General features: G+C 44.9%; 1 protein-coding gene across 1 annotated transcript in view; it reads left to right on the top strand.

The window, feature by feature from the left end:
• The window catches only part of LOC144762254 (calpain-1 catalytic subunit-like), a 359395-nt gene extending 340360 nt beyond the window's left edge, over positions 1–19035 (top strand). The window contains exons 16-20 of the mRNA XM_078647398.1: positions 1754–1822; positions 5841–5919; positions 15685–15801; positions 16058–16116; positions 18755–19035. Of these exons, the coding sequence (XP_078503524.1) occupies positions 1754–1822; positions 5841–5919; positions 15685–15801; positions 16058–16116; positions 18755–18781 (351 nt within the window). The 3' untranslated portion in view covers positions 18782–19035. The remainder of the gene's footprint in view (positions 1–1753; positions 1823–5840; positions 5920–15684; positions 15802–16057; positions 16117–18754) is intronic.
• Positions 19036–19703: the final 668 nt, after the last annotated feature.

Here is a 19703-nt window from a genome sequence, read left to right as displayed (position 1 = left end):
TGTGCTCATAAGTATGTGCTTTATATTATGGGCTAATTAGAACATAGGAATGTTGGTAGCTCCATTGAAAACAATGGAGTAGCTCCGGGTTTATAATGGCTGGTATAAGCACGGAGCTTCAACATTCCAATATTTTTTGTTTACAGCTCTGGCTGTGAACAAAGGCTTCAGGGTGCCTGAGGGGATTTCAATCCCCTCGAGCTCCCTGAAGGCTTTGTTTTATTTGTTAGAACATTCTGCCCTCTAGTGGCAGAATGGTCTTATAGCCTTATAGCCCTTCGTAGCAGGGCTATACCGGCTATTAAAGTCCCGCTGCCTTGTTAAAGTCCCTTGCCTTCGGCTCGGGCCTTTAACGCTGCAGCTGGCCTTTAATAGCCAGTATAGCCCGCTACGGCGGGCTATAAGGCTATAGTAATGCCATTGTTTAGAATGTGGACAGCTACCAGAGAAGAATAGATCCAGTGACAGTGAAGTGACAGGCTCGATTACACACACCCATGCACCAACACAAGCTCATGCACATCCCACAAATCATTACCCACAGAGGCAGCACCAGTGAAGGTGAGTATAACAAAAGAGAGTGAGGTAGACAGTAAAGGGTGAGGTGGAGCGAGAGAAGGGTGAGGTTGAAGAGAGGGGACGGTGAAGCAGAGAGAAGGGAGGATAATAGGGAGGAGGCTAAGGCACAAGTAAGGATAGAGAGTCAAAAGGAGGATGGTAAGGAAGGTGAGTCCGAAAGACAGGGGAAGGAAAGCAAGAGGGATAGGAGGGCAAGCATGATTGAGAAGAAGGCGAGAATAAGAGAGAGAAGGGCGAGAAAGAGAGAGAGAGAAAGAATGGTCGGGAAAAGAGAAAGGTGAAGTGGAGAGAGAAGGGTGCAGTGGAAATAAATGGATGTAGTGGAGGGAGAAGTTGACGCACAATGTGAGGCTGCAAGGGCAGGAGAGAGTCAAAGTAGAATAAGGCAAAAGAACGGAGTGTGAGGTGAGAGAAATATGAGGGTGAAATGGAGAAGAGCATAACAGGGACACAGGTGGATAAGGTGGAGAAAAAGTAGGAGGAAAAAGAGCTAGATGGGAGGTGAGTGGGAACAGCAGGGTGAAGCAGAGAGAAAGGAGGGTGAAGTCAGGATAGGGTAGGGACAGACAGGGAAAACGAAGGGTGAGGTGGAGAGAGCAGAAGAGATAAAGCCCCTACAAATACACAGTTAAAACGGGTAAACAGAAGTGTGCAGTAGGTATGGTATGCACCTCACATCCGTACAAGACCATCCAACATGCCTAGACCCAGCTCTACGACACCTGGGAACTCTGGGTGAACCCATTTATCTGTATTGCCACTCCATAGCCCTCCCAGAGCCCAAGTCCTGGAACTGGGTCTGATTCCAGTACCTGCTCAAGGCTTTCCAAACACCAACAAAACTCAAAAATGGGCAGCATTATTGTTCAAGAAAGGTAACTGTTACCAGAGAACATTAGGATGTTATTCGAAAGCCTGGTACCAGAGTTTGTGTTCTGTGGTAACTGATAGTGTGGCCCTCTGTCCATCAGAAACTAACAGGTCACTCTACACGCCCAGACACACTTAGCATGTGTCCTCACAAAATATTTATTTGGAGTGGAAGGGTCTGTGAGTCGATGAGCACTTTTTTGCTGTTTTATCCAATAACATTCACATGTTTACCTACTAAAGACTGGCGAAAAAACATGCTAGCTGCTCTGGGCATGTTTTCCTTAACCAGATGCCTCCACAGAAAGACGGCAACGCCAAGCTGGGCCTGGTCGAATTCCATACTCTGTGGAAAAAGTTACAGCAGTGGATGGTAAGTTGGTAGGCACCGGTCATCAAGGTTGACCCACCCAGTGTCTCCTTGAGACATGACCAGCAGGGAGGTGAGGGAGAGCGTGGACACTCATGGTGAGTACTGACTGCAGTGGGGGCTCTGCTTCTCTTCTGAGGGTGAGGGATAGAAGGAAGGATCTCTGAGATTGACAGAAGTGTAGTGAGATGAAAAGACACTTGTAAGAAGAAAGGAAGGGCATAGCTAAGCGAAAGTAAGTCACTGAAATAGAGGACTAGGTAAATGGGTATCCTGAAAGATGGAAGGCTGCGGCAGGGATGGGGGTGTCTGGAGAGAGGTTCACAGAGAGAAAATAAAGTGGTTGTTGAAGCAGGCTAGGCTTTCTGGTATCATCAAATCCCCCTGCATCATGGTGAATGCCACAAGACTGGAAGCAAATGACTGGCCAAGGTGTGGTGAGCTGTTGTGAGCTTGCAAAGGCATAGTAGCCATGTCAGGAGAAGCTAGAGACATTAGCTGTGAATTAGACATGTTGGCTGACATCACTACAGCCACCACAACTGGCAGACATCTCTCTGGGCACCACAACTGGCAGACATCTCTTTGGGTACCACAACTGGCGGACATCTCTGTGGGCACCAGATCTGGCGGACATCACTGTGGGCACCAGAACTGGTGGACATCTCTGTTGGCACCACAACTGGCAGACATTTCTGTGGGCACCACAACTGGCCGATCCAGTAGATGCGACAGAGCCATGTTCCACATGCCATCAGTTGGTAACGTGCTTAATTTCTTGTTTTTAGTACTGGGTGGGGTGTGATAAATAGCTGATAGAAGTGGTGCTGAAATAAATTTCAGAGTGGTGGTGCTGCCACCAATGTTAAACAACTGAAGTCATAGGGAAAATTAATTGTTACAGCTTCAAACATGCATTCAGCAGGAGAGTGATAAGGGTGTAGTATACAGCTGGTGATTCTTGAAAAAGAAACACCTTGGCAAGGTGAGTTTAGCAAATCACAGGCATATCAACCACAATTAATCTCAGATGTGACCATATATATATCGAGCACAGAACAAAATAATATCTGATACATTTCTTTTATTTTTCTTTTTTTCTTTCTTATATTGGTAAAAAGATGTTCACTTTTTAAAAAGAAAATTCTGACTGTAGAAATATTTCTCAATACAAAAGATATCAGTTCAATTAATAGCGAAACATTTTTTATATAAAAATAGTTATTGTGATGTGCATACATTAAATACTAATAGTTGCTCCCACATTTCAAAATTATCTTATCTCAGCTTATTGTTTAAAATATTTAAATAAGAATATATCAACATATTCATTTCATCATGCAATGGCACAATCGGTTATACATCCAACGGTTTCAATATATATTCAACATTTTCTTGATATGAGGAGACTGGCGGTTTGTGTTCTAGCTACGCGCTTTTCGGCTTGTGCCTTCGTCAGGACTCCGTCACAGATTCTTTGGCGTTGGCTCTGAATAGATTGGCCCTGCTTATTCTGGTTTTAAAATATTTTTCGGCAATTGCTTGATTTCAACTTTTTGGAGTTTATTGTCCATCTTCAATTGAATGACATTAGAGAAGCTATTCTCGCTTCTGAAACCTAATTGGCTGCTTCTTCAATAATCTTCAAGCAACTGGCTGTATGAGGAGTAGTCCTACTTTTCTCATACCCAATTGATAGGTTTGGCCACTTCAAAAAAGGGATGAAATTTCATGGATCCCTTTGTTGTTGATTGACTTTAGGTTCTGGGATTTTTGTTAAACTCAGTATTTTTGGAACCCGGATTCTAGAGCGGTCGACCGGCGTTCCCCACGAGGTTACCCAGAGAGCCAGCCACGGCAGTCGCAAGATATAAATGACCACTCTTTGCTCAAGATTCCGGGTTCTAAATATACCAAGAAGAGCTTCTCTAAAGTCATTCAATTGAAGATAGACAATAAACTCCCAAAAGTTGAAATCAAGCAGTTGCCGAAAAATATTTTAAAACCAGAATAAGCAGGGTCACTCTATTCAGAGCCAACGCCAAAGAATCTGTGACAGAGTCCTGACGAAGGCGCAAGCCGAAACGTGCGTAGCTAGAACACAAACCGCCAGTCTCCTCATATCAAGAAAATGTTGAATATATATGAAAATCATTGGTTGTATAACCGATTGTGTCATTGCATGATGAAATGAATATGTTGATATTCTCTTAAGTAAATAATTAAACAATAAACTGAGATAAGATAATTTTGAAATGTGGGAGCAACTATCAGTATTTAATGTATGCACATCACAATAACTCTGTTTATATAAATAGATATCTTTTGTATTGAGAAATGTTTCTGCAATGCGATTTTTTTTTAAATAGTGATCATCTTTTTACCAATATAAGAAAGAAAAAAAGAAAAAGAAAATAAAAGAAAGGTATAAGATATTAGTTTGTTCTGTGCTCAATATATATACGGTCACATCAGAGATTAATTGTTGTTGATATGCCTGTGATTTGCTAAACTCACCTTGCCAAGGTGTTCCTTTTTCAAGAATTGTATTTGCCTGTTGTGGCAAATTATCTCATATTCAAAGGCCCCGTTCTTTATAAAATTGCGTACAGCTGGTGGTGCATTTGGGAGTAAACATTCACAAATATATTACTAAAGCATGGTATGGTAGCACACTCTCATTTATGGGCAGCATAATTTCTATTGAAATGGCCACTAAATGTGCACAGACATCCAATTTTACTCACAAAACAATAGAGTCCACATACAGTGATAGGTGGGAATCAGGTTTCAGAAAATATTTATTATTTGCTTATCACAAAGATACGTATCTTTGTTTTGATTCTATTATAATCTTTGTTTTCATCACAATTCAGAATTAAAAAAAAATGACCTCCTGTGTGCTTTCCTTTTGGGTGATATATTTTAACATATGTGTACAGTCCACTAACAGGTATTTACATGTTGTTGTGTGTTAAAATATAATTGACTTCCTATTGTCTTTCCTTTCAACATCACTGAACTACAGTAAGACTGTCACCTAGTTCACTTTGGAATCAGAAAAGTAAACACCAATCTCCATGCTAAAAGAATAAGCAGTATTTTGTCAGAAGATATAGCCTGAAATTTGACTTTGTCTTTGAAAATGCACAACAATTTGAAAGGATGAAAACAACATTTTAAGAACTCTTAATTGCTTATTCACTTTCTGAACTTCAGCATGGTTATTTCTGGTAAGGGTGGGCGGAATTTTCAATTCGGCTGGCAAAATTGGAGGAACTTGGTAATTCCATATTACTTGGAATTACTAATAAATTCCGCTGCTCCGCCAGCAAAATTAATCTGCAGTGTTAGTTTTTTTAAACAGGGTTGGAAGCGGGAACAGTCCCTCAATATTTAAAAACCACTGCAGATTAAATCTCAATCTGCAGTGATTTATGAACATAAAAGGACTGCTCCCTCTTCTGCCCCTGTTTAAAAACCACAGACTGCACTGCTGTGCATATTCCTCGGTGCCATTGCATACTCTGCAGTGATTACTGCAGAGTATGGAAGGGCGCCAATGGAGTTCATACTAGTGCCAAATACCAAATGCTCTTACAGTGCATACCCCTCACTGCCCTTACATACTCTGAGGGGTATGCACAGCAGTGCATACATATTGGCGCCCATACATACTCTGTAGTAATCACTGCAGAGTATGTAATGTTGGTGATCAGTATGCACTACAGTGCATTTGGTATTTGGCAGCACTATGTTTTAGTACAAAAGGCATCCTTGCATCTATTTTTGGATGCTAGAGTGCTTTTTACACCAAGAAAATAACACCAAATGCCCACTCTATCCCGTTGCGGAATTCCAGGGAACCAAATTCTGCCCACCTCTAATTTGGTGTGGAGTCTTCAGAGAGTGGGTCAAATGTCAATAGAAACATGGAGGGGAAGAAGGAATATTTCCCTCTCAATGTTTCTCAGACCACACCCCAGCATGTTCTCTGACCACAAATTCCTCGTCTTTTCAGGCAATCTTCCAACAGTATGACCTGGATAGATCTGGCACCATGAGTTCCTATGAGCTGCGGATGGCACTGAAGGAGGCCGGTGAGTGAGATGAGGTGGGGTCCATGAGATAGCATCGTGGTAGCTTCCATGCGCAGAGATGTTTTAAGAAATGGGGAAAGTGGGCAATTGCCCATGGCCTCCACCACCCAGGGGGCCTCCTGAGAAGGAGAACTTTCTCTCAATTTGACTTCAGTCTCCTCTATGTCTCTATCAAAACCCCTCTCTCTGTCTAGATTTACCTCTGACTTTCTCTCTCTGTCCAGTGTCATTGCCCAAAGCCTTCACCATCCAGGGGATTTATAATGTTTAAATAAATCGCCTTTTCTTTAATTGGAGACGTTTCTGGAGTTTTGTGATCCGAGAGTGCATTGTACTGGATAGTTTGCTGAATTGGATTGCCAGTATTTCTCCGCCGGCGAACGATTCACCCCCACGTGCTTAGGTTTCCAGAAGGAGTTAATTTGTTTATTTTATTTATTTATTTTATTTAAAAGGCTTTATATAGCGCTGGCTAGACCCTAGGGTATTAGTGCGCTTTACAAGGACTGTGTGATAAAAAAGTTACAAAATAACATTTGTATAAAGAGATAAAAATACAAGACAGTTATAACATTATAAACGTTGCAAATATTACATGTGGTCGTAAATAAATAATACCATTGGGCAATAACACGAATTGGATAATAAAACTAGTGAAGGATGGTGAGAGGTGAGGGGGGTGGAAGGTGTGAAGGTGGGGGTGGAGCTGATGAGAATGATGGGAAAGGTGAAGAATGAAGGGGTAAGGGGTAACTGCAAGAGAAAATAAAGGGGGGAGGTAGTCGAATATGTATGAATGAGAAAGGGGGGAGTGAGACAGGCAATCAGTCGAGGGAAACTCACATAGTCAGTATTTGATTATAATCTATGTTGGGTGAACAGGATTAAGGCCCCCAACACCTGTTGAGAAGATGCAGCTTGAGGTCCTTTTTGAAGCTGAGGTAGGAGGGGTTGCAACGTAAGTCTTTAGGGAGTGAGTTCCATTTAAGACCCTTAAGGACGGAGGAGATGTGATCAAACCGCTTACTATCCTAAATAAGTCTGGCGCAAGGTTAAGGAATGATTTAATTGGGGCTAAGTGGACTTTCGGCGTTCCAGCGAGAATGGCATTACCATAGTCCAATCTAGACAGTATCAGTGATTGCACAACTAGTTTAAAGTCATCAGCAGGAATGAAGGGTTTAATTTTCTTGAGGTGTTTGAAAATGAAGAGAGCTCCTTTCGCTGCATTTTCTATGTGGGGAGTAAGACAGAGGTTTTGGTCAATGCTTATTCCAAGGGATTTGACTGAGTTAGAGATGGAAAGAGTGCAGTTGAGAGCTTTAAGGTCAGAGATCCAGAGTTGGATGGGGAGCCGGTTGTTTTTGGGAGAGAATAAAATGATTTGACGTTTTTTAGGGTTGAGTTTGAGGTGATTGTGATGGAACCAGTGTTAAATTTTAGTCAGGGTATGATCGAGTTGTAGAATGTCAGCATGAGATTTAATCTTATAATGAAGTTGGGTATCATCCGTGTAGAGGTGGAAATTGATTCCTGCTTGCTTAAGAATGAGGGTGAGGGGTTCCATGAAGAGGTTGAATAGAGAGGGAGAGAGTATAGAACCCTGGGGGACACCCAAAGAGATGGGCATAGGTTTATAGAGGCAATCATTGAGTTTAATTTGTTGGGCTCAGTGTTGGAAGAAGGAGGTGAACCATTTGAGGATAGGACCATTGAAGCCGAAACGACCTTTGAGCATGTTGAGTAAGGTGGAGTGGTTAACGTTATCAAAGGCAGCAGAGAGGTCAAGGAGAATGAGAAGGGAGGTATCCCCCTTGTGGAGGGAGTGGTGGATGTCATCCATAATGTTGAGCATCGCAGTTTCTGTGCTGCAGCCCTTTCTAAAGCCTGACTGTAATGGGTCCAAACGGTTGAAAGAGTCGATGTGTTTGTCTAGTTGGAGCTGGGCTCATTTTTTAAGGGCTTTAGGTAAAAGAGGAAGGTTGGAGATGGGTCGCAGATTGTTGAGGTCATTAGGGTCAGCTGTAGTGTTTTTGAGGGTGGGAGTGATTTGCCCCATTTGGAGGGAAGCAGGGACACAGCCCGTGGTCAAGGAGGCATGGATAATGGTGGTGCAAATAGGGGCAATGATGTATTTTAAATCTTTAACAAGGTTAGCAGGGAGAGGGTCCCTGTATGAGAGGAAGGTTTAAGCTTAGTGATGATGTTGAGGACATCATGCTCAGTAACTAGGCAGAAGTTATGCCAAGATGCATTGTTTTTTAGCTGGGGGTTGGTGAAGTAGGGTACAGGTGAGACAACAGCGAGGGGGAGATGAACCGTGTCCGTAGAAGGAGTAGGGGCGAGATGGGATTTGGCTGAAATGTCATAGGCGGGTGAAGATCAATGTGGAGGGGGAGATAAGGCAAAGGACTGGTCAATCATGACGATTTTTTCCGAAAAGAAGTTCGCAATTTCTTCGCATCTCTCGCTAGATGCCATCAATTTAGGTGGGGCAGCAGCTGTTTGGTTTTTGATAATGCTGAATAGTTCCCTAGGTCTATTTTTAGCCCGGTCAAGTTGGGCACGAAAGAAGGCAGCATTTTCATTGAGGATGTATTTTTTGTAATTAGCCCTTGCGGCTGTAAGGAGAGCTAGATTAGCTGCTTAACTGCAACGGCAATTCTGCCGCGGTGTGTCGATTTAGCGGAGTGGGCGGGGCCACGACAGCCAACGGACATGTGCAGCACTACGAAGGTGGCCGACAGAAGCACGCAAGGGGTTAGAGGGGGAAGGGTGTTGTCTCCATGTACGTTCGGTCAGCCTAAGGGAGCGTCTCTCATTGTTGAGAGCAGCATTAACCAGGATTCAGCAGGGTTATTTTTTTTTTTGTTTTAATTTGGCTGGGGCTATTTGGTCCAGGACTTCGATGATGGATTTGTTGTAATGTTCGGCAAGGTTGTTTGCGCTATGGGAGGGAGGAGTAAGCTGAAGTTGCGCTTTGATCTTGGTCTCTAGATGGATCGCGTAGCGGGTCGGCCTTCGCTTTGCCTGAGTCTTGCCAGAGTCCTGCCCGTCTGCGCCCGTCAGCGTCTCGGAGGCGGCGGAGCGGCGGTAGGTACTGGTGGTATACTGTTCTTGGGTAAGATGATTTGTTATTCTGCTAGGGAACTTTGCGCTTTGCAAAAACGTCCCTGTGCATGCCGATCTGTGTTCCCGGGCCGTTACAGGGGTAAACGGTTTTGCCCTGGTTGCGGCTGGGTGCCTAACTATGCCCCCGTCGCCTCTCAAGGGAGAGGTGAGGATCAAGTGAGACATCTTTTCTTACTGCTCAATACTAGATCGGTAGGCAAGCATGCCCTGGAGATCTTTGACCTCCTCGTGAGAGAAAAGCCACTCTGCCTTTTGCTGACCGAAACCTGGTTGGGGGAGCTGTCCAATCCGGACATCATGGCGGCGATTCCCCCGGATTATAATATCTTCCGGCAAGATAGAGCTAAAGGCAGGGGAGGTGGGGTAGCGGTGGTAGTGAATAAATCAGTCTCCTGCTCTATTCTCCCTCTTAACGTCATCGCAGGATCTGAATCTCTTGCATTTACCATCAGACTGACCCCGCAACAAGCCTTGAAAGGGCTGTTGGTGTATAGACCCCCTGGCCCAGTTGGATCTTTTTTCGACAACCTCCAGGCTGCCATTGCTGGGCTGGCCTTGAGTGCGCAGCACTGCCTCCTGGCAGGAGACTTTAACTTTCATATGGATGTCGCCGGTGACTCGGATGTCAACAAACTGCAGGATATCACGGCTCCTCTGGGCCTTGTCCCTTTCCTCACAGGTCCCACTCATGACAAGGGACACACCTTAGACCAGGTTTTCTCTTCAATCCCTCTCCACGACATCGAGCTCCTTCCGGTGCTCTGGACTGACCATAGGCTGGCCAGATTCTCTGTATTAGCCAGCGAGAAACTCCCTTGTAGCGTGACGAGACAGCATGGCCCGGCGCGGAGGGCTCTGCATAGAGTCACGCCCGAGATGTTAAACCAGGCGGCTGTGGATCATCCGTGCCCTCTATCAGGCAACTTAGAGCAGGACGTTGAGTCCTTACAGGGGTGGTTGACGGCGAGGCTGAATGATCTGGCCCCCGTAATGGCCCCGAGGAATAAGGTCAAGAGGGTTTCGGCCCCGTGGTTCACTGAGGCATTGTGGGCCACTCGTCGCCAATGTAAGGTGGCGGAGAGGGCATGGCGCCTCCACTATGATCTGGAGGCCAGAGTGGCTTATAGGTCGATGGTTAAAGCCTACCATTGTGATATTCTCCGTGAGAAAAAGGTTTTTTTGGCCAGGAGGATTGATGCCGCCTCGAACTCATGTAAGGAGATCTTTATTGTAGTTAGGGAGTTCATGGCCCCCAGATCCAACTTGCCCCAAGGGGTTCCATCTGAGCTGTGGGTCTGTGACCTGGCCAGATTTTTCACGGATAAGGTCAAGTCCATCCAGGACTCGTTCGCAGTGGGTTCAGCCGAGGTGCTTGCAAGTGTGGTGGCGGGACCGGCGCGGCTCTCCGCGCAGGCTGTGGTTCTCGCAGAGTTCCCACCTATTTCCATCGATGCCTCCTTGGCGCTTCTGGCCAATCTTAAGTCGGGTTCGCCATTAGATCCCTGTCCGGCCAAATTTTTGGCTAAGATGGCGACTGTGGTCAACCCTGTGGTCAATCCACTTGTGAATTTGTCTTTGAGGGAGGGGCAGGTCCCATCACCCTGGAAAAGGGCTATGGTGATCCCCCTCCTCAAGAAGCCTGGGCTTGACCCGAAGGTTCTGGCCAATTACAGGCCGATTTCCCTCCTCCCGGCGTTGGCCAAGATCACGGAGAAGCATGTGCACGGCATTCTTTCCAGCTTTCTTGAGTCCAGTGATCTGCTACACCCTTCACAGTCCGGCTTCCGCCCTAATTTAAGCACGGAGACGGCACTGTTGGAGGTGTCAGCGATCATTAGGGAGACACTGGACTCTGGAGGCCGGGCCATGCTTGTCATGCTTGATCTGTCGGCGGCCTTTGACACCGTCCCCCACGAGATGCTTCTTGCCAGACTTTATGACATCGGTCTGAGGGGGACGGTGCTTGATTGGTTTTCATCTTTTCTGGAGGGCCGCCGACAAACCGTCTGGGCCTCTCCGAGCTCCGCCGAGATGCCGCCATTGGGAGTCGGTGTTCCGCAGGGCTCTGTGTTGAGCCCGACTCTCTTTAACATCTTTATGACACCGCTGGCGGCACTGGTGGAGTCTTTTGGGGCCCAGATCGTGTCCTACGCTGATGACACGCAGTTGATCTTCACGTGTGGGAAAGATCAGGCTCTCATTGGGGAGAATATCCGGGGCTGTCTGGAGTTGGTCTTCCGCTGGTTCCAGTCGAACGGTCTCAAGGCCATTTCCAATAAATCGGAGGTGTTGTTCTTCGGCTGCTCCCTTGACCCCGACTGGCGGGCCTGGTGGCCCACAGATATGTGTCCCCCTGCCCTGGCATCGCTGGTGGCAAAGAATCTGGGAGTAAAGATGGACAACGGCCTGACGCTAGTGCCACATGTTCGTGGCCTAACGGGCACCTGCTTTGGGCTACTCAAGATGCTCCGGAAGTTTTTGCCTCTGCTCACAGAAGAGCATAGAAAGATCACTGTGCAGGCCTTAGTTGGTTCCAGATTGGACTATGCTAATGTCCTGTACAGTGGTCTGCCGGACTATCTTGTTCAGCGGCTGCAGGTTGTGCAGAATGCTGCAGCCCGCGCCATTTTTGGCCTCCACAGGCGAGTAGGAGCCTCCGGTTTGTTGCAGTCGCTTCATTAGCTGCCCATCCGGAAGCGGATCATGTTTAAAGTTCTGACGTTGGCTCATAAAGCGCTTTTTGGCGTGGGAGCAAAGTACCTCCAACGCAGGCTCGCCTTTTACCGTCCGGCCAGATCTTTGCGTTCTGAATCTTTGTTCTTGGCTGTGGTTCCTCGAATCAGGAAGGCACGTACTGGGGGGCGCTCCTTTAGTTTGAGGGCCCCTCAGCTGTGGAACACCCTGCCTCTGGCCCTACGGTCCTCTTCCAATCTGCTTCACTTCAGGAAGAGCCTGAAGACCTGGCTTTTTAACCTTTAGTATCTCTGTTGTTTTCTTCCTGTCTCAGTTGTTCGCTGTTTGGTGTTATGTTTTTTATTTTGAGCTGCCTCGATAAAGCGCTGGGACACTCCTTTGGAGTAGCCGTGCGCTATAAAAATAAATGTATAACATAACATAACATAACATAACAGGAATAAGGTGCAGATTTCTGGTTAACTTCCTGTGTTTGATGCTTTTGGGGGAGGGGGAAGGGATGGTGCTGGAGATTGTGAAGAGGATAAGGTGATGGTCGGACCAGTCAATGGGTACAATGCGGGAAAGGGAAGCCAAATCTTTGCTTGTAATGATGGTGTCAAGCGTTGCTCTTTTGGAATGTGTTGGTGAACAGCAGAGTTGATTCAAGTCATTAATGTTGAGTAGGTCATTGAGAAGGTTAACCGCAGAATCATCCTTTTTGTTCCAATGGAGATTAAAGTCCCCAAGGAAGAGGTTTTTGGAATTGGAAATCGTGGATTGGGTGAGGAGGTCGGACAATTCTTCCACAAAGGGGAGAGGGTCACCAGGGGGTGATAGATATTATGTAGCCGGATAGGAGGGGAACACTGTACTCTAAGTTCAGCACGGATGTATTCAAAAGTAAGATGATCGGGGTTCTGAACAAAAGAGAGTTGAAGTTCATCCTTGTAGATAATTGCAAGGCCCCCTCCAATTTTGTCAAGTCTATCTTTTTTGAGAATGGAGTAACCCGAGGGAGCGTGCAGATCAAGAATAGAAGAGGAGTGGGAATTGAGCTAGGTTTCCGTGAGTAATGCAATGTCTATAGCTTCCCAAAGGATGGTTTCAGAGATTTCTGATGCATGTTGGGCAGCCGATCAGCAGTTAACCAACATGCAGCAGAGGAGTTTAGGGTTGTTTTTAGGGGAGGAGCAAGAATGGATAGTAGTGAGTTGCGAAGGGGGTCTGGGTAAGACTGGGGAGAGTGGGAAGCGGCTTCTTCCCAGAATCACAGGAATAGTTGAGCAGAGAGCAGGAGGGTCAGTCGTCTTGGAGATGGGGGGGGCACTATTGAGTTCCTTGGGGTCAGGAGAGGAGAGATGGCTCGGGCGTGGGATGGTCTATGAGTACAGTTACCATGAGGTGGTCCACATGAAGAAGTATCGCAAGCGGTAGTACTCCCTTTCTGAGGGGGGAGGAGTTGGAATGTAATGTACGGAGCCAATGATGTCTGTGTTAATGAGGGGATTGCTAAGAGAGAGGGAGTTAAAGTCTTGTCTGAGAGATGAGAGTTCCAACGCCAGGATTGAGAGGTGGAGTTCAATATTGAGAAGGGACTGGTTTAAAAGCGATAAGGGTATGGTGGCAAGGAGGTCGGGGTGGACAGGAGCATGCTTCATGTTAGTCGGGGAGGGAGGCCTAGGAGTAGGACGTCGAAGGAACCCAGGTGGCAGATCATGATGGATTTGTTAGTTATATATATATATATAGATTCACTGAAAAAACATAGGTTTCAGGGACGTTATAGTTTTTAATTAGCATTTAAAAAAAATAGAAATTCACTGAAAAAGCCATAGGTTTCAGGCACGTTATAGTTAGAAATTAGCATTTAAAAAACCATAGAAATTCACTGAAAAAACCAAAGGGGCTTAGGGGCAGATGTAGCAAGCATGTTTGCGCATGCAAAGGGGCAGATTTGCAGAATCTGCCAGTTTGCAAACACAAAAATTGCTGTTCCGATGCAGCAAACCCAATTTTGCGATTCGGTATTAGGAAGGGGCGTGTTTAGGGCGTCCCTTCCTAATACCGAATCGCATCGGTATGTATGAATGTTTTGTGACCACAATTGCGGTCGCAAAACATTTGCATATTACCACCTACTTCAAGTAGGTGGTAACCCATTTGCAAATGGGAAGGGGTCCCCAAGGGACCCCTTTCGCTTTGTGAATGTTTGTAAAACTATTTTTAGAGCAGGCAGTGGTCCCACGGACCACTGCCTGCTCTTAAAAAATGAAAAGAAAATTTTTCATTTTTCGTTTTGTAAAGCATATCGTTTTCCTTTAACCCCTTGCATGCTGATGACGTCATCAGCGTTACCTTCCGTGTGCTGATGACGAGCTGAGCTCGTCATGTAACGCGATAATTTTTAAAATGCCGCATACCGCGGGAAAAGCCGCCGCACGCATGCGGTTAAGAAAAACGGGCTGCTTCCCAAAAAAAAAAGATTGCTTTATTGAAAAGCAATCACGGACCTGGTGGTCTGCTGATCTCTTCAGGCCACCATCCCTGTGATTTTTGCGATTCCTAGGGGGTCGCAAATTGTGACCTACCTCATTAATATTCATGAGGTAGGTCATTTGCGACCCGTTAGGAATCGCAAAAAGTGTACTATACACCTTCATACTTTGCATTTTGCTACTTCTTAATTGCGAATCCCTGTGATTCGCAATTAGGGAATAGCAAAATGCTGGCTACAAACATCTGGCCCTTAGTTATTTACAACCCTCTTGTGCTACCAGTTCATCACTTTTTCCCATATTAAAAGTGACACACTGGTGGCACAAGGGGCTTGTAAATAAGCAACCAAGAGTACAGTGTAAGAAGCTGCTAATTGTATACAAGCCAGCATTTTAGAAGAGGAAAGTGAGAGATTTAAAAAAAGATAATCTGGAGAATTTATTTCTCCCATTAACTTATAATGAAGCCTGAATCTTGTCTTTGGCATGTATGTATTTGCTGGTCAGAAGCACGCTGTGAGCGCAATTGCTGATTTATGGAAGCATTCAGAGCTGTCACAGTAATGCGGGACAATTTCCAGAATGTGTTAATCTAACTTGCGGTGTGACAATTGGGCCCATGTTTATGGATTTTGGTAGAGGGCAGAGCAGCAAAGCACCTTGCTGTGGTGCCCAACACCAAAGTGAAAGGGCCGGAATGCACTGTATTTAAATGACATGGTGCATTCCTGTCCTTTCTCCCTCCGCTGGCGACATTTCAGCAGCCTAGCACCAATGTAGTCACTCTCGCACCATCGTGCAAGGGTGCCTCCACTGCATGCAGGATTGTTTTTGTTCAGGAAGGGGCATCTTCTTACACTTAAACAATCGTAAGAGTTGTTTTACTCTTTCTATGTGTGCTGCAGAATGCAGCACACATAGACAGAGGAAACAATGAGGAGAAATAAAGATATTTTATCTTGTTAAGCCTCACCTCAAGAGGCATAAGGATTTAGCGCTTCCCCAGGTTGATATGATTTTGTAAATCTGGGGCAGCATCAAATTCCAGGGGTATTGCATGGAAAACCCATTGCAATGCCCATAGAACGCCTCCTGGGCGAAGAGTGAGGTGGTGCAGTGATTTGCAGTGCGTTGCCTTACTCATGATTTATGAGGCCACTCAAAGCCACGCAGGGTGGCTTTGCCTGGCTTCATAAATCTGATACAGAGCCCTGCATCACGCATGTACCACTTTGCGTGATGCAAAAATGATGAAGGGTTCTCATAAATAAACCCCTTGGTGTGTCCGTCTGTTATGTGCAGATCCAAGGTGATACCCAATTGTGCTTCGTCAACCCTGCGTTTTCCTGTCTCATGATAGTGCTTCTGGAATAAGAGCCCGGTGGGGAGGATGCTTGCACCACATGGCACTAAGGTTCCAGCAGGTGCTGAGATTAACCTACCTTCCTTCGTTGTTTTCCAGGGTTCAAGCTGAATAACAAAATTATTCAGGTGCTGGTGGCTCGGTATTCAGATACAGAATTGGGGGTCGACTTCGATAACTTTTTCTGCGTCCTGGTGAAGCTGGAGGCCGCGTTCAGTGAGTGCTTTTTCTGGATGTTCTACCTTGGGCGCAGAAGGACATTCTTTGTTCTGCTAACCCTCTTCATTGATGTGTCTTCTCACACTCTGCTTCCATATACTTCTGTATCGTAATTCTTCATAGTTGAGGTGCTTCTGGCCCTCTCTGCCCATATGGCTTGTGAATGTCTTGGCAGTGATGTCACTGTGTACAATGTTGAACAAGCTCTTGACCTGCTCTTACATCAAAACTAATTCTACCCTGATTGCTTTAGGACTCTTCAGCTCAAAAGCCAAAGATGACAGTGAAACCATCGCCATGGGCCTGGCCAAGGTGAGTCACTCATAGCACCCACTTCTATTTCCACTTGAAAGCAATGATAAGTGGCATTAGGTGCCTAACAGCAGTAGACAGACACAGCTATGCATAGTTGTGCCTTTGAATCAGACTCACCTCTGCAAAGTACCACGCATCAGGCATTAGAGTAACGCACTTCAGTGTTGTGGTCCACATCACCGCACCAAAATGCAAAGGCACGCATTATAGCTCCTTCTTTGCTGTCAAGCCGGAGTGCTGCTAATGCACCATACCTTATGTTATGTTATGTTACTGCCGTTTGTATAGCGCAACAGCTGCCCCAGAAAAGGGGCGTCCCGGCTTACTGACTGAAAGCTGGAGTGGCAGTGCATGGGAGCCACTTTTGCCGGCAGGCTTGGGGGCTGGCTTAGCTGCTTCCACCGCGAGTTGCTACTCTGCTACAATGAAACACATAATAGGATTCACCTGGCACCACACAGCTTTACTGATATATTCACTGGCGTCAGGAGTCAGTGCTGAACGGCTACTACCGAGACAGTGTCAGCCAGGTGAGGTCAGGACATGAGTTGGTCAGGCACACTTTAATAGGTGACTCCTCCTGTCCGTGGCATGAGTGTGAGGTAGGTTATGAAAATGAAGTTTTGGCTGCTGGCAATGGCAATGCAGCTCACTGTTGTTTGCACTTCGGTGGTCATCTAAATGATCCTGCGACCACAGACCACAGTAGCCACCTGAGTGGTTCCTCAGCAGCCCAGAGCACACCAGCCCACTGTGCAGCTGAGCTTCAGAGTTATGCGGGACTAGTCTAAATTGTTGGGGCCACCAGCCCATGCCGAATTGCCTCTCCCCTCGCAAAGATGTAAGTGGCTGGAGGTATCTCCTAGTTGCTTCCTAATAAAAATGTGTTTTTTTAAGAGTTAGAGCAAGGTCATGATCATCATTCATCTATCTTCTTACCTGCCTACCCTGTGTTACAGCTGAACTCTGCAGTAACACTGCAGTCTGTCTGATCACTGCAGTTTTCAGCGTTACTAGTCAGTTGCACAAACTCATTTACTGTGTCTGCATATGTGCACAGAATTTTAATAAAGTACTGCCTCGTGAAAAACGTGTTTAATATCATGGTTACACATTTTTTAAAAGTATGATCAAGTTGCAAGGGCACTAGTTTAGTGCCCTTCCATTTCTAGTGCTTTGCAGCAGTTTTATGAACGTCTTAGAGTTTCTTGTTGCTCATATGGGTCTAATTCCTGATATTTATGTTTCCCTCATCTTAATTGCTTGACTTTGCTTATGAGAAAGTGTTACTCATAGTCGTTGAATGTCAAATAATTACACTGAAATTATGAAAATGTCATACTTAACCAATCTAAAATCTTGGCTGCTATGAAGATTGTTTTCTGTAAAATGTCCAGGTATGTCCACTGTAGATCGAGGAAGACTTTTTACATGCCAGGTTTTCAGGATATTGACATACATGCATTCAGTCAAAATGAATCCACTGCACGTTTACAGAAGATGTGGCTATAAAAGGAGTACTTTTATAAGCACTGCTTAGAATATAAATACAGGAGGAAGTCTGCACACATAGAGGAATCAAGTTCTGTTTAAGCTTAACATAAGACTGCAATTGGATCCTGTACTCATGAGTGCCCAGAGTCTGTTCAGGAGCACTACGGTCTTGCCAGATATTCACAACAGTAAATGTGTGCAAACAGCAATTCCATTTTTACTTTACATATATATTTCTTATACAAATGTCATGATAGCATTGGATAAGGATCTTCTCGACTTATGAGAAACAAGAAATTGACTAAACGTAAAGGCTATCAAGCTCCTGTTCCTATGCATTGACAAAGCCTGGGGTGGTAAGCACTATATAAATGCAATTGCCATACAATACAATACAATTATATCCTGGGCCACTGGAATTATGTAGCACTAAAAAAAACACATTATGTGCCATAGTTGGCTAAATTATGAGGAAAAAGAAGGTCACTTATGTGGCATATTGTGACACTTTCTTTGGCAGAATTATTTAGTTGTTTTTTCATTTAACACAAAATAATAATACATGGATAAATGTTTCACCTCAATAGTCCCAGACTACGGCAAGCACTAACTGGACGATGAGCAGTTAACCTTTTCAAATGATCTGCCACTGTGCGCAACCACCTGTGTTACTTTTCTTTTTTTTCAATATCGTTTGATGCATTTGAGCTAAAAATATCCTCAAAACAAATGCATTATATGGTAGATTATTAGCAAATGCTTCAGATCCTTATCCAGGAAATGCTGCAGCGGCACCATTGCATAATTCCACTAGCCCTGCATGAATGACCCAAAGATGAGACATTTGAGAATACCCAGTGACAATATTGAACTGAGCCACCTTCTTAGACAAAGTATAATCCCTCAGGTCAACGGGGGTACGATTGTGCTATTTGCCACGGTTCTGGATGAAGGAGGATTTATATTGAGTAAAGAAATCACATCTTTGAAGAACACTAGCAATCAGACAATGTGGATGGGGGTAGGACACAAGCACAATGATTGCAGATATTTAAAAGTTGCTCCATTATATTGTGTCCTCCCCAATGGCCAGTGGTATTGTGTTTGCTGGTATACTGATCAAGTGTTTTTGCCTTCCCAGTGGCTGATATTGCAATTGAGTGGTTGAAAAGCGAGAAGTTGTCTGCCTGCCAAGACCCAGCCATGGGGTTGGCCCACGTATCCCGCAAGTGCCTCCCTCCTCCTCCTGAAAACAAGAAGAGAAAAATTATCTTTTCACTATTGTAACCACTATTTCTTTCCTTATTCCCCTCACACTGCTGTACCCTGCCTTTTACACAGCCTTTGGAGATGAATGTGATGTCCTTTACATGCCTAGTTGTTTGACAGACTTCTGAACTTAATAAAAGTATGAGCTTACTTCTTGATCATCACAGAAATTTTATGTTTGGCTGAGCACCATGAAAAATGAGAATCATCACAACAAAAAATAAGTATTCACTTACAACTAAAAATTTAGAAATAAATCTTTTTTTATTAATAACAGCATATCATGAAATGTATTAGTGAGAAATTGTTGCGCTGCCCCACTGGGAAGCGTCCCTTTGGTGCACTGCCAAATTCCAGTTGGAAACAATCTATAATCAATCTGATTCAAAGTCAACCATATTGCATTAATTGAACTTTTTATTCTTCAATATGACTGTTTCTCAATGTCATAAAGTGTCCACATTGTTCATGTGAAAACATGCATCATATGCATTAATGGTGAAACGTCAAACAAAGTGACAGTCATCCCGAATGCATTTTGGGCAAATCTCTGACCTTCATCAGGGGGTATGTTCCTGTAAATCAATTAAACAAGGGAAACATTAAATGACTGCTCAGGGTGTAGGATGCCCACTTCCCCTGGTGTTCACTCTTATGTGTTAAAGTGACAGTGATGTCCAACATGTGGTCTCAACAAACATCCAGTCAATCATATGCTGTGTGAGTGATGCGTGCAAACTCCAGGTCGCCCAAAAAGGAGGTTTCAAATGTGTGTGGGAAGGTGTAAAGCCACATGCTCCTGTGTGTTATAAAATAAAAAA

Source organism: Lissotriton helveticus, chromosome 6 (genome assembly GCF_964261635.1).
Source record: "Lissotriton helveticus chromosome 6, aLisHel1.1, whole genome shotgun sequence".
NCBI lineage: Eukaryota > Metazoa > Chordata > Amphibia > Caudata > Salamandridae > Lissotriton > Lissotriton helveticus.
The sequence above is the reverse complement of the archived record's forward strand: the minus strand, read 5'-3'. Positions and strand labels throughout refer to the sequence as shown.